The sequence below is a fragment of the Lutra lutra genome, chromosome 8 (genome assembly GCF_902655055.1).
Source record: "Lutra lutra chromosome 8, mLutLut1.2, whole genome shotgun sequence".
NCBI classification, from domain to species: Eukaryota; Metazoa; Chordata; class Mammalia; order Carnivora; family Mustelidae; genus Lutra; species Lutra lutra.
This window is the reverse complement of record NC_062285.1, coordinates 55,568,565-55,581,907: the sequence shown is the minus strand read 5'-3', so window position 1 is coordinate 55,581,907 and position 13,343 is coordinate 55,568,565. Positions and strand designations below refer to the sequence as shown.

The window sequence follows — 13,343 nt, the reverse complement described above, 5'->3', positions numbered from 1 at the left end:
CAGGCGGGGACACGGAAAATATTTTCTTTCTTTTTCTCCCTCCCCACCCCCCCCCACCTCCCTCCCAGCCCGGCTCCCTCCTCCCCCTCCCGCCCTCGCTCCTCCCTCCCCTGCCGCCTGCCCCTGCCCGGCTCCCTCCTCGGTGCCCTGGGGCTGGGGGGCGGGGGTGGGTGGGAGGGGGGTTGGGCGGGGCAGCCCCGGACGCCTGGGTCTCTGCCCCTCCCATTTGCTGGGCTTCCGTGGCTCCATCCCCAGGAGGCTGGGCAAGGCTGGCAGAAGAGGTCAGTGTCCTGGACCCATGATGCCACCCTTTCTCTCTGGCACTTTTCTCCTTCCTGCCATTTAGGGGGACTGGTTGGGTTCCCTGGCCCGGCTGTGTGGTTCAGTGAAGCCAGTCTCTGCTACCTCCCGAGGGGAGACGATGGGAGCTGTATCTCTGGGGGTGGAGTGATGGGGCTACGGGGTACGAAGCAAATGCCACTGTCTTTACCCTTTGCTCAGCCTTCACCTGCAGGTCAAGGTAGTCTCTACTTCCCCTAGCCTATCCCAGGTCGTCTTTTGGTGCCAGGAGCAAACTGGTTTACCTAGTGGGATTTGGGGGGGGTTGCTGAGGCAGGGGAGGGGTTGTGGAAGACCTCCTCCTCTCACCCTGCCTTCTTGAGTAAGCCCGGGGTTTAGGGTCGCTGGGTCGCTGGCTGCCAATGTTGTCCCCACCTTGGATCTGGAGAGGGAAAGACTGGCGAGGAGGGCAGGAGGAACTGTAGCTGGGAGTGGGAGGAGCCTGGGGCTGGGTGTGAGGGAGAAAGCCCGAGCGGAGGGTGTGTGTCGGCCTTAACCAGCGCCTGCTTGCCTGGTAGATGCGCCACGAATGTTGTTGACTCTGTGTGTGTGTGTGTGTGTGTGTGTGTGTGTGTGTGTGTGTGTGTGTGTCTGACTTCAGCATGACCACCAAAGAGTCTCAGGCCAACAGTGGGAACCCAGGGGTTTGTCTCCATTCTACTGCAGACAGAGTGAGAGAAAAGGAGGGGTCTGAAATCCAGGCTCTGTGCATGGACCCCAAACACTTCCATAGGCACGAAGGTGGGAGTGAGAAAGGAGAGAAGGGGAGCAGTAATAGGGGCTGAGCTGGGCGGGAGGGACGCACCCGAAGGACCTTCCCCCAGCAACAATCCCTGGGTGACCAGCGCTGGGGACGTGGACTCCTTCCTGATCACATCATCACATTTTCCATACAGAAATTACTCTGCTCTGTCCTCACTGCCACCCTGGAGGCCAGGTGTCCTTCCTCCTAGGAAAGGCCACTTTTGGTAGCCAGAGTCAGGTGACGGAGAGGGGGAAAGAAGGGGCGTGCTGCGGCTCTCTCAGGAGAACAGGAGACGTCAATGGGGGTGCAGACAAGGCCCTCCCTTTCACTCCAGGGGTGGAAAGAACTGGGAATAGGTACTCCAGGGTCCCGTCCCCAGGTGGCCTGGCTGCTATTGACTTTGCTTGGTTACCCTGGGAGCAGCACTCAGCAGCACGGGAGGGGCCAGTGTCAGGGAGTTGGACCCAGGCATCCAGGCTGGGGTGGGATGGCGCCGGCCTGTGTGGCAGGGATCCTGCCAGGAGGCTACGGAGTTAACCCCTCCTGTCCTGATGCTGGCGGCGGCTGGCGGCTGGCGGAAGAAGGGTGGGCCCAAGTGCGGTTTGTGAATGTGGCCCCAATTCCCCCTCCCTGTCCCAGCACATCTGTACTTGGTTTACAGTGAATGAGTCTCCTGTCCTCATGACCGGACAAGGGCATGGCTCCCTCCCTGGCCCTTGGCCGGGCATCCTGACACAGAACCAGGCACCACCCCCATGACACTCTTCCTGCTGGGAATCTCCTCTCCCAACTCTTCCCCCCTCTCCCTCTTAAAGGGGCTCAGAGGCTGGTCCCAGAGGCCAAGAGCTAGGGCTCTAGAACTGTGCAGCTGGGGTAGCAGCTGGGGACCAGGAAGCTAAAGGGGGCGGGGGGTACCAAACCCTTGTGGTGGCCTGGAAAGGGTCAGCAGGTCTAAAATTCCATCTCATCTATCTCTGCCCTTCTCTTTGTTTTGGTTTGTCTGTCTGTCTGCCTCTGTCTTTGTCTCTGGTGGTGTTTGTCCATCCATCCGCCTTTGGTAACTGTGGCTCCTCCCTTCGGGTGGCCTGCTCCGTCCCCAGCCAAGGACTGCAGCCAGGGGGCGATGCCCGGGAAGACCCGCCCTGTGCCGGCCCCTCCCCTCGGGATTGCCGCGCCTCCGCCCCCGCCCCTCCCTGAGACCCAATGACTGGGGTCTGTTTGGAAGTCAAAACAAAAAGCCAGCAGACTGGGGATCAGGAAAGTGGAGCATTGTGATGGGTTCGGTTTCTTCTTCTCTCCGGCTTGCAATGGAACCAGTGTTCTGTCCAGGGATTTCAGCAGGCGACTTGGGAAGAGAGCCTCCTACTCTGAAAGCTGGTTGGAGAGAACTCCGTTCATTTCTTCTCCCCTTCTGTCATCCCTATTTCAAGACTTTACTGTTTGTGGTTGCTCCACCGGGTCACTCTGGCAACTTGAAGAAATTATTTCTTGGGAGCCTCAGGACCGGGCTTCCTTTGCTTCCCTCATCACAAAGACCAAAAGGAGAGATCCTGAGGACAGGACATCCAACCCACCTGCCCTGACTGTTCTTGTTTGCCCCACCTCTCATTGTCATCCTCCCCTCCCCCCACCAGCATGAGGACACTGAATGGGTAATTATCCCATGCCCACACTTGTGCTGGGGAGAACATCCTATGCCTCGCTCAGAGGTGGCTGGCAGATGTCTGCAGGAGGTGGGGGAGCTACATTACAGCCCCCAAGGACATCATTAAGGCACGGAAGTGCCATTGGAGCTTGGAGGCCAGGGCATCCAGGGAGAGTGTGATGAAAACATGTTTTGTACAACACGTGTCTTCTCTTTTCCCTTCCTTCCCTCTTTTCCCACATCCTCCCTCAGACCTGCCCGGTGCCAAGGCTGGTGCCAGCCCTGTCCCAAGTGCTTGCTCAATTCCACCACTCTGACCAGGCCTCTTCTCCCGCTTGCCAGTTTGTCGGCTTTCCTGGTGAATGACTTTGTGTGTGGAAGGCCCTTCCTGGCCCCCGGTGCCGCCCAGAGCGCCAGGAATAAGGCCTTGATTTTGAAACACAAGACTGGGGGACTAGCCTAAACAACTCTAGGAGTTTCTTCCCTGAACATGCATCCTTCATTAATTTAAGAAATCTTCTTTAAGTACCCACTGTGTGCCAAGCACTGTACTAGACCCTGGGAATACCCAGAGATGGTTCCTGCCGCCACAGGCTCAAAATCTGGTGGAGGAGTCAGATGTTTACCAAATTATCCTCAAAATTGCAAGTAATAAGTAGTGTGCAGAGGCATAAGGCACAATGAGAGGGGTAATAGGGGGACCTCCCCCCAGCTGAGGAGATCGGGAAAGGCTTCCAGGAAAAACTGACGAGTGGAGAGAAAGGAAGGCAACAAAAGAATATGTGCAAAGGGCCTGAAACAGGATACTGGCTCCCAGCCACCCTCTCCCCCGAGAAAGAAGAGGGTCCCTCCACTCTTGTTCCCCACCTGGATTTTGATACAGTACAAGGGAGAGATGATAAGCACCTCCTAAAAGCCAAAGTGGGGCCCTGGGGACACCTAGTAACTCCTTGATTTCCTCCTCCGGAAAGGGAAATAGAGGCACAGATAGGGAAGAGGAAACCACAGGCTTAGGCCTCAGATTATACACAGAATACAAAGCCCCACGTTGCTGGCAGATCCCCCAGGGTAAGGGATTCCTGTGTTTACCTAGCTGGAGCCTCACCAGACAGAAAAGCCTTTTCCTCCAAGCTGTTCTGCCATGCACCCTTCCCCCTCCCTGATCCAGCCCTGACCTGTCCCATTCCCGGGAATGAAGAGCAGGTCTAGTTGTCTGGAGTCCATGTGAGGGGAGAGCTCCCAGGGTCTGTCAGTGGTCATGTGGGTGGGTGTAGCAGTGTTTTGTACAGACCCTCAATCCAGGAGTTAGAGGGTTCTCTCTGCTCTGTCCACTGGGGGGGCTTCCAGTTCCTCTTGGCTAGACACCAAGGTGCCAAGGTTCTTCCTTTCTGAGGATAAGGAATTGAAGGCCCATTGGAGGAGGGAGCAGGCTCCTTTGTGGCCCTGCCTCCTCTGGAGCTGGCAAAGAGGTAATGGGACCAATGGGCTTAAATTCCAGCCCTACTCTGACCCACTTTCCTCCCTGTGCCCACATCCCCTGGAGCCAAAGTGTTGGGTGGGGCCGAACTGGTACCCCTGCACCCACACCTGGGACTTCCCCGAGATGGAAACTCCCAGAACCCTGGTGTCCTATCTCCCCGGCCAACTCCCACCAACTGCCTGGGATCAGTTTAGCTTCAGTTGGATCCCCCTGTCTGCCAGCTCTCCACCAGACTACAGATCCACCTGAGCTCCAGGGGCCTTCACCAAAGATGTTGTCCCACTCTCTCGGGCTATCTTTGATATCTGGCTGCCCCATCTAGTAGCTTCCTTTGAAGAAAAGATGTGGGGCTGGGGCCAGGGGGTTGGGAAGCTATCCTTTGTTGAGCACCTACTGTGTTCCAGGCACTGTGCTAGGCATGTGCCTTAACCTACACAGTCCAGAGAGGTGGCAGATATGATCCCACGTTATCATTTCACGGAAGAGGGAGCTGAGAATCAGACAAGTTAAGCAGCTTGCCCAGATTGCACAGTTAGGAAGTGGCAAAGCTAAGATGGGAACCCAGGTCCTGGTGGTCCTGAGTGCTCTTTTTTTTTTCTTTTAAAGATTTTATTTATTTATTTGACAGAGATCACAAGTAGTCAGAGAGGCAGGCAGGGAGAGAGAGGAGGAAGCAGGCTCTCTGTGGAGTAGAGATTCCGACATGGGACTTGATCCCAGGACCCTGGGATCATGACCCAAGCCGAAGGCAGAGGCTTTAACCCACTGAGCTGCCCAGGTGCCACGGTCCTGAGCGCTCTTGACCATAGCAGGCTTCCTCCTTTTCCACAGCTGCCCCTCTCTCCATGGGATGAGAGTCTTGGGAATTCAATGCAATCCAGTTCAGCAAACACTTATCACCTGCTTCATGCCAGGCACTGATAGGTGCCAGAAATACAGGGAAAGTCTCTGTGCTTAAGATCTGGTGGAAAAGATAGATATATGGGCTAGAAAGTATCTAACTTCTCCATCTTGATCTGAACGAGGTGGCATGGACAAGAGGGAAAAAAAAGTGATACTTTATTTTCTCTTTCTAGGCAGAATATATAAATACATTACGAACAGGGTACAGATAAACTGGAACAAACCAAATACCTATTTTTTTTTAAGATTTTATTTATTTATTTGACAGAGAGATCACAAGCAGGCAGAGAGGCAGGCAGAGAGAGAGGAGGAAGCAGGCTCCCTGCTGAGCAGAGAGCCCGCTGCGGGGCTCGATCCCAGGACTCTGAGATCATGACCCGAGCCGAAGGCAGCGGCTTAACCCACTGAGTCACCCAGGCGACCCACCAAATACCTATTTAACTGCCATCCAAGTCAAGAAATAGTATTTCCTGGGCGCCTGGGTGGCTCAGTCATAAGCGTCTGCCTTTGGCTCAGGTCATGATCCCAGAGTCCTGGGATCGAGCCCTGCATTGGGCTCCCCGCTCCAAGGCAAGCCTGCATCTCCCTCTCCCACTCCCCAGGCTTGTGTTCCCTCTCTCTCTGTCTCTCTCTGCCAGGTAAATAAGTAAAATCTTAAAAAAAGAAAAAAGAAATAGTTATTTCCTGCACTCCAGAAGTTCCCTGTGTCCCATAATTTCTTTATTTTGTTTTAAGATTTTACTTATTTATTTGACAGAGAGAGAGAGAGAGATCACAAGCAGGCAGAGAGGCAGGCAGAGGGGGAGGGGAAGCAGGCTCCCTGCTGAGCAGAGAGCCCAATGGGATGCTGGGCTTGATCCCAGGACCCTGAGACCATGACCGGAGCCAAAGGCAGAGGCTCAACCCACAGAGCCACCCAGGCACCCCTCTTCCCATAATTTCTTTCCTCCCCTAAGAAGTAACCACCCTCCTGACTTCTGTGATAATCATTTCCTTGCATTTTTAAAAGATTTTATTTATTTATTTATTTATTTATTTATTTATTTATTTATTTATTTATTTATCTTTTGAGAGAGAGAGAGAACAGAGCAGGGAGAAGGGCAGAGGGACAAGCAGACTCCCCACTGATCAGGTTGCCTGGCATGGGGGCATGGGGCTTGATCCCAGGACCCTGAGACCATGACCCCAGCCAAAGTCAGATGCCTAGCAACTGAGCCACCCAGAGGTCCCTTCCTTGTTTTCCCTTATAGTTTTAGCACCTATGTATGCATCCCTAAACAATATTGCTTAATCTTGTCTGTTTTTGAGGTTTATGTAAATGAAATGACACTGTATTACTCTTTTGTGTCTTCTTTTGTTCAACTTCCTGTTTGTGAGACATATCCAAGTTGTTGCACATAACTCCCTTTTTATTATTGCATAGTACTCAGTTGCATAAATATATCACTATTTATGTTTTTATCCTACTGTTGGTAGATATTTGAGTTGTTTTCAGTATGCCCATCATAACTAACACGGCTAAAAACATTCTTTTTTATTTTTTTAAAAGATTTTATTTATTTGACAGAGATCACAAGTAGGTAGAGAGGCAGGCATAGAGAGAGAGGGGGAAACAGGCTACCCGCTAAGCAGAGAGCCCGATGTGGGGCTCGATCTCAGGACCCTGAGATCATGACCTGAGTCAAAGGCAGAGGCTTAACCCACTGAGCCACCCAGGCACCCCCAGCTAAGAACATTCTTGCACGTGTTTCCCAGGACGTACATGCAAGAGTTCTTCCAAGCTATAAAACTAAGAGTCCTGGGGGACACCTGGGTGGCTCAATTCATTAAGCATCTGCCTTCAGCTCAGGTCATGATCCCAGGATCCTGGGATCAAGTCTCACATCCAGCTCCTGGCTCAGCAGAGAGCTTGCTTCTCCCTTCTACTCTGCCTGCTGCTCTCCCTGCTTGTACTCTCCCTCTCTGTTAAATGAATAAGTAAAACCTTAAAAAAAAAATCTTAAAAAAAAAAAAAAACTGGGGCGCCTGGGTGGCTCAGTGGGGTTAAAGCCACTGCTTTCGGCTCAGGTCATGATCCCAGGGTCCTAGGATCGAACCCCGCATCGCATCGCATCGGGCTCTCTGGTCAGCAGGGATCCTGCTTCCCTTCCTCTCTCTCTGCCTGCCTCTCTGCCTACTTGTGATCTCTGTCAAATGAATAAATAACATCTTAAAACAAACAAACAAACAAACTTAAAAACAAAACAAAACAAAACTAAGAGTCCTGGGGCACTGATGTCTCAATTGGTAGAGCATACAACTCTTGATCTCAGGGTTGTGAGTTCAAGCCCCACATTGGGTGTAGAACTTACTTGAAAAGCCAAACTGGGACACCTGGGTGGCTCAGTCACTTAAGCGTCTGCCTTCAGCTCAGGTCATGATCCTGGAGTCCTGGTATCAAGCCCCACATTAGGCTTCCTGCTCAGCGAGTAGCCTGTTTCTCCCTCCCCCTCTGCTTGCCGCAGTGCTTACTTGTGCTCTCTCACTCTCGCTCTCTCTGTGTCAAATAAATAAATAAATAAAATCTTGAAAAAAGAAAAAAGCCAAACCAAACCTTAGAGTCAAAGTGTTCCTATAGGCAATCTCTATTAGATAATGCCCAACTGTTTTCCAAAGTGGTTATACCAAATACACAGGAAGAATGTTCTAATCAGGGGTCAGGAGTGAGACCAAGAAGACCCACACACTTTCTTGCCTAAAACCCTCCTTGGTTTTGTCTTTTACTGGAGTAAGATCCAAGCCCCTGCGGGGGTTCCCAGGGCCTTGCGTGTTGGGGGCCCTGCCCTGTTCCCTACCTATGCCATTAGCACTCTCCTTTACCCCCAGTCCCACCAGGATCACCACCTCTGCCCCACCCCCATCCTTCTGTTGAATGTTCTTCCACTATATCTTTCCATGGCTCTCTCCCTCATTTCCTTCAAGTCTTTGCTAAAATATCCCTTCTTGGTGACACTTTCCTTGACCACTTAATTTAATTTAATTTTTAAAAAGATTTTATTTATTTGACAGAGAGAGAAAGAGATCACAAGTCTGGAGAGGGGAAGAGGGAGAAGGAGACTCCCCGCTGAGCATGGAGCTTGATGCGACACAGGGCTCCAACCCAGAGGACTCTGGGATCATGACCTAAGCCAAAGGCAGATGCTTAACTGACTGAGCCACCAGGCAATGCAGACCATCAAATTTGATACTGCAACTTCCCACATTCCTTATCCCCTCCTCAGTTTTGTTTTTCTCCATAGCCCAGACACCTGGGATGCATTCAGCCTCAGATAGCTCCCCCTTGGTCTGCTGGGGCTTGACAGATTGTATCTCCCCAAAACTTTTTTTTTTAAGATTGTGTTTATTTATTGGACAGTGAGAGAGGGAACATAAGCAAGGGGAGTGGGAGAGGGAGAAGCAGGCTTTCCGCCAAGCAGGGAGCCCAATTCATGGCTTGATCCCAGGGTCCTGGGATCATGACCTGGGTCGAAGGCAGAGGCCCAACAACTGAGCCACCTAGGTGCCCCTCCCCCCAAACTTTTAAGTGCTGTCATACCTGCCAGTTTGGGGGTTGACTAGTTGCTCCTGCCAAAGGACCCATCTCTCTGAGCCCCTTGTTATCAGGGCACGGTGGCTTTCCCACAGCTATTCTCAGGCTCTGAAATCAGCTCCTGCATTTGTTTATTTACTGGTTTGGTTTTGGTCCCCACCCTGCCCCACCCCTCACTTTCACTGGAGCTCTGTGAAAGAGTTAACTTAGCTGTCTTACTCACTACCTGCTACACGGGTAAGTCCTCGATAATACAGTCTTCCAGAGACAGCAGGGCACCCCACCCCCACACCTGGGATTTGCCCTGGCTGGAAATCCCCAGAACCTAAGCATCCTCCCTTCACTGCCAGCTCCCGCCAACATCCCTGGCTCAGTGTCTCAGACAGCCCTGCTGTAGCGGCGGCTGCTGCTGCTGCTGCTTCCCTAAATCCCTTGGGGACTGTCTGGGAGCTGGAAGCAGCTGGTCTGGCTGTTGGGCCAGTGGCCGTTGGGGCCAGAGCAGCACATCGGGCCGGGGTCCTTACCCAGGCAGGTATCAGGTGCCCCGGTGCCCGGAGCTCAAGAAAAAACATTTTGATTGAATAAAGGGGAAGGCTTCAGAGATGGGAGAACCTCACCAGGCAGAGAAGAGAAAAAGAGCATTGGAGCAGAGCAAAAGGAACAGTGGAAACAAAGGACTGGAGGCATGAAAGCGAGTGTCAGATTCGAGGCGTTCTACGTTCTGCGCTGGGACTGGCTGGAGAGTTTTCCGTGGAGGGCATCCCTGGGCAGGCCTTGAAGGGGAGGGCTGGCTGGGGAGGTCTGAGCTCCAAGCAGGATCAGCAAAGGCTCAGCCAAGTCTTAGATTTTTAATCCTGCCCCCACCCCTGCCTCTTTTAGTCCGCCCCTCCTACTTCACCCCTGCCTTTCCTTTTACCCAGCCCCCAGCCTGGCCACTCCTGCAGCTAAATGGACTTCTCTCTCGGCCTACGCTTGGGACCTCGGAACAAGAAACCCACTCACCAACAGCCCCCTCAACCCTCCGGGCACGGCCCACCAGCAGCAGCCTCTCCTTGCCTGTCCTGTCCCCCTTCTGCCTGTTTTTGCCCCTGCCCTAGCTGTCCTCTACCCACTTGCTCCTGCACCACCTATCCCTCCTATGCAGCCCCCTGCCCCTCCTGTCCCAGCCTCCCTGGCCCACCCTGTACTTGCTCCTGCCCTCCCTGCCCTGCCTGCCCTCCCTTGAATTGTCCACACAGCTCCTGCAGCCTGTGCACTGGTCCGCACTTGACCTGCGGCCACGGCTCACCTTGCCCAAATTACCCTTGCTCCAAAGGCCAAGCTGCCTGTCCCAGCTCCTGCCTGGGCTGCAGTGACAACTGTGGCTGTGGCCGAGGGGCTCCTCCAGGCTGCACTGGCCGCTGTTTCAGGGGACAACGCACCTCTCAGAGGCACTGTCTGATAGTCTAGCTGGGCTGTTGCCCCCCTTGAGAGATTGTCAGGCTCCTGGAGCCCTTTGGCCAACTGCTTCCTCTGGGGGGAGGCAGAAGTTCTGGAGTGAGGATAGGGATCAGCTAAACACCTTCACCCAGGCAGGTAGAGGCAGAAGGCTGCTCAGAGTCCCAGCCTCCCCCGCTCAGTACCTGAGAGCGGTGCATCCGCTTTGATGTTAGTTTCTGGGCATGCTCCCCTGGTTCCAGAACATCCTCTTCTGCCACTTCTGGAATGGAAATCGTGCTTCCCAGAGCCTCCGTCGTGGCCGCTGAAGGTGAGCAAGTTGACTGTTCTCTTCCTCTAGTCAACCTCTGCTGGAGATCCTTCTTGGCTCATCGTCTCTGTAGTTTGTGTGGATAAGGTGCGTTCCTCCTCCAGAGGCAGGAGGGGATTCTTGGTCCAGGGGACACTTTGTGCCCCCTGGACCTCCACCCATCTCCCTGACTGACGCAAAAGTCTCTGGATCCCTTACCTCCCACCGTGAGTGGAGCAAAGAAGGTCAGTGGCTCTAGGACCAGAAGAGTGCTGAGCAGAGGGTTCCTGGCTCTTCCCTCCCCTTGGATCTCATGACATCCTTCATGGTCCTTTGCTTCTAGGAACCTGGCATTCTCTGCCTGAATGTCTTGTCTTTCAAATCTCTGAATACTCACGCAGTCTCATGACCTCAATCTTCCATCAATAATCGCATCTGCTACATCCATGCTCATCTGGCATGGGATAAGGGAAGCTGGGAACCCTGGACTCAGGCTCCCAGTGATCCCATCCACATAGCTAGTCAGAATCCCAGGTCCCTGGGGGTGGGGATGGGAGTTTGGAGAAGCGACCAAGAGGAAGCTGGAAGTAGAAGCCCCGGGTATCTGCCCAGGCCTGGGCCCTAACCTGAGAGCCCCTAAGCTCCTCTCCACATTCCTCAAGTCCTCTGACACTAGTCTGTTTCAGTGTTCTTTTTTTTTTTTTTTTTTTAGATTTATTTTTTTGACAGAGAGAGCACAAGCAGGGGAAGCAGCAGGCAAAGGGAGAGGGAGAAGCAGACTCTCTGCTGAGCAGGGAGCCTGACGCAGGGCTCGATCCCAGGACCCTGGGATCATGACCTGAGCTGCAGGCAGAGGCTCAACCGACTGAGCCACCCAAGCGACCCCCCTTATTTTTAAGATTTTATTTTGTTTCACAGGGCACCTGGGTGGCTCAGTCGGTTAAGCCTCTGCCTTTGGCTCTGGTCATGATCCCAGGGTCCTAGGATCAAGCCCCATGTGGGGCTTCCGGCTCAGCGAAGAGGCAGCTTCTCCCTCTCCCTCTGCCACTCCCCATGGTTGTGCTCACGAGCTCGCTCGCTCTCTCTCCATCAAATAAATAAAATTAAAAAAAAAAAGATTTTATTTTGTTTCAGTATTCTCTTTCTTAGCCTCCTTTCCTGGGACCCTTTGTTCTGTCCTTTCTATCTCTGTGTAGCCTTCTGTTTACCTTTCCTCTGTCTGTCTATATCACTCTCTCCATTTCTACTTCCTTCTTTCTGTCACTGGGACATTCTGCCTTCACCTAACTTTGTCTCTACATCAGTTTTCCCCATTCTCTATCCCTCTATTTCACTCTCCATTTCCCCATCTAATTAATTCATTAATTTTAAAGATTTTTTTTATTTGACAGAGAGAGCACAAGCAGGGAAAGTGGCAGGCAGAGGGAGAGGGAGAACCAGGCTCCCTGCTGAACAAGGAGCCTGATGTGCGACTCAATCCCAGGACCCTGGGATCATGACCTGAGCCAAAGGCAGCTGCTTAACGACTGAGCCACCCAGGTGCCCCTTCTTCCAACTTCTTATTCTGAAAATCAACAATCAAAAAGGAGAAGAATTGGGGGCACCCGGCCCACTTAGTCTGTGGAGTATGCAACTCTTGATCTTGGGGTTGTAGATTCAAGTCCCACATTAGGTATAGAGGTTACTTTTATAAAAATCTTTGGGGGAAAAAAAGAATTAAGCATTTATGCTGCCTGTCCTATATAAACTATATTTCAGGGTAGCCAAATAGTTCCAAGTGGTGGAGAAAACTTCTCATTTACTGAAGAATTCCAGCTAATATAAAAGAAATATGGAATTAGAAAAATCATTTTGCAACCCTTAATGAAATAATGGATCAAAGTAAGAATTATGAATGGATGAAACCAAAGATGACGGTTGATGGGGAACTTTATAATGGAAGAATCAATCTGTCACCACCTGACCCCACTGATAGGTCTTACCATCACTAAAAGGGGCACAACCACCCACCGTCTACCTCCTGATGTGATGTAATCTGAAGTCCTCAGCACCACCCGTGAAAGACTTGCCAAACAAAGGAACAAACACACACGAAAACTGAATGTGATTCATATCAAACCTCTAGAACTAACTTCCATTCAACAGGAAATATCAGGGATGGAGGAACAACTTAAATGACACAACGAAGAAGTGAGAAGACACATCCAGAATGTGGAATCTTTTCAACGAAATCTGACCCAATTTCTTCAACTACTGAATGGTTGGGGGGAGAGATAATAATAATAATAAATAATAATAATAAAAGGACAACTATTATATGGAACACATGGACATTGTTTGGTTCCTGATTTGGACAACCCAACTGTAAAAAGACCATTTTAGAGTTGGAGCCTTTTAATTATGGATTGTATATTTACAATGCCAAGAAATCAGTATTGATTTTGTTAGATGTAAAATGGCTTTGGAGTTAGGTTATGCAAGGAAAGGGCCTTATTTCCTGGAGATACATGTTGAGGTATGAGTGAAGTGAACAGATTTAACTGTTGGATGAGTGTTACCAGCTAACATGGGCCGGCCAGACTAATTTATCTGGATTCACTTACTTTTAGATATTTTGGCAAATAAAAAAGGACAGCAAGAAGGGAGAAGAAGGAACAAAGTGAAAAAATTAATATTATTGAATTAATAATATAGAGGTTCATAGAACTATACTCTCTACCTTTGTGTATGTTTGAACATTTTCATAATAAAAGTTTTAATGATGCTCTTCTTGTGAGCAGGGTTCCTAGTTTTCCCAGAGCATCCTCCCACCTTCCTTGAAAACCAGGACTCCTCAATACACAGACCTCAGCCCTTCTTTCTCTCTACTAGAAACATGTCCTAGAGATGGGCTGTGCTCACAGGATGACTTTTTTCCCTCTAGTCCTCTGCTGGCAC

General features: G+C 51.3%; 1 protein-coding gene across 2 annotated transcripts; it reads left to right on the top strand.

Annotated features, from left to right (window-relative positions):
- The first annotated feature begins 116 nt into the window (after window positions 1-116).
- Window positions 117-12,497, top strand: LOC125107572 (guanine nucleotide-binding protein subunit gamma 4). Of its 2 annotated transcripts, none has more exons than XR_007129598.1 (3): window positions 117-281; window positions 10,256-10,427; window positions 12,165-12,497. XR_007129598.1 is itself a non-coding variant. In XM_047742812.1 (3 exons), the coding sequence occupies exon 2, from the start codon at window positions 9,629-9,631 to the stop codon at window positions 10,127-10,129; it is 501 nt and encodes a 166-aa protein (XP_047598768.1). In that variant the 5' UTR covers window positions 117-281; window positions 9,268-9,628; the 3' UTR covers window positions 10,130-10,427; window positions 12,165-12,497. The 2 variants fall into 2 exon arrangements, 1 of the variants encoding a protein (XP_047598768.1); XM_047742812.1 differs by having other exon boundaries at window positions 9,268-10,427.
- Window positions 12,498-13,343: the final 846 nt, after the last annotated feature.

Bases quoted from the DNA above. Each gene is read 5' to 3' on its own strand.
- LOC125107572 (XM_047742812.1), top strand. From the start codon at position 9,629: ATGGACTTCTCTCTCGGCCTACGCTTGGGACCTCGGAACAAGAAACCC.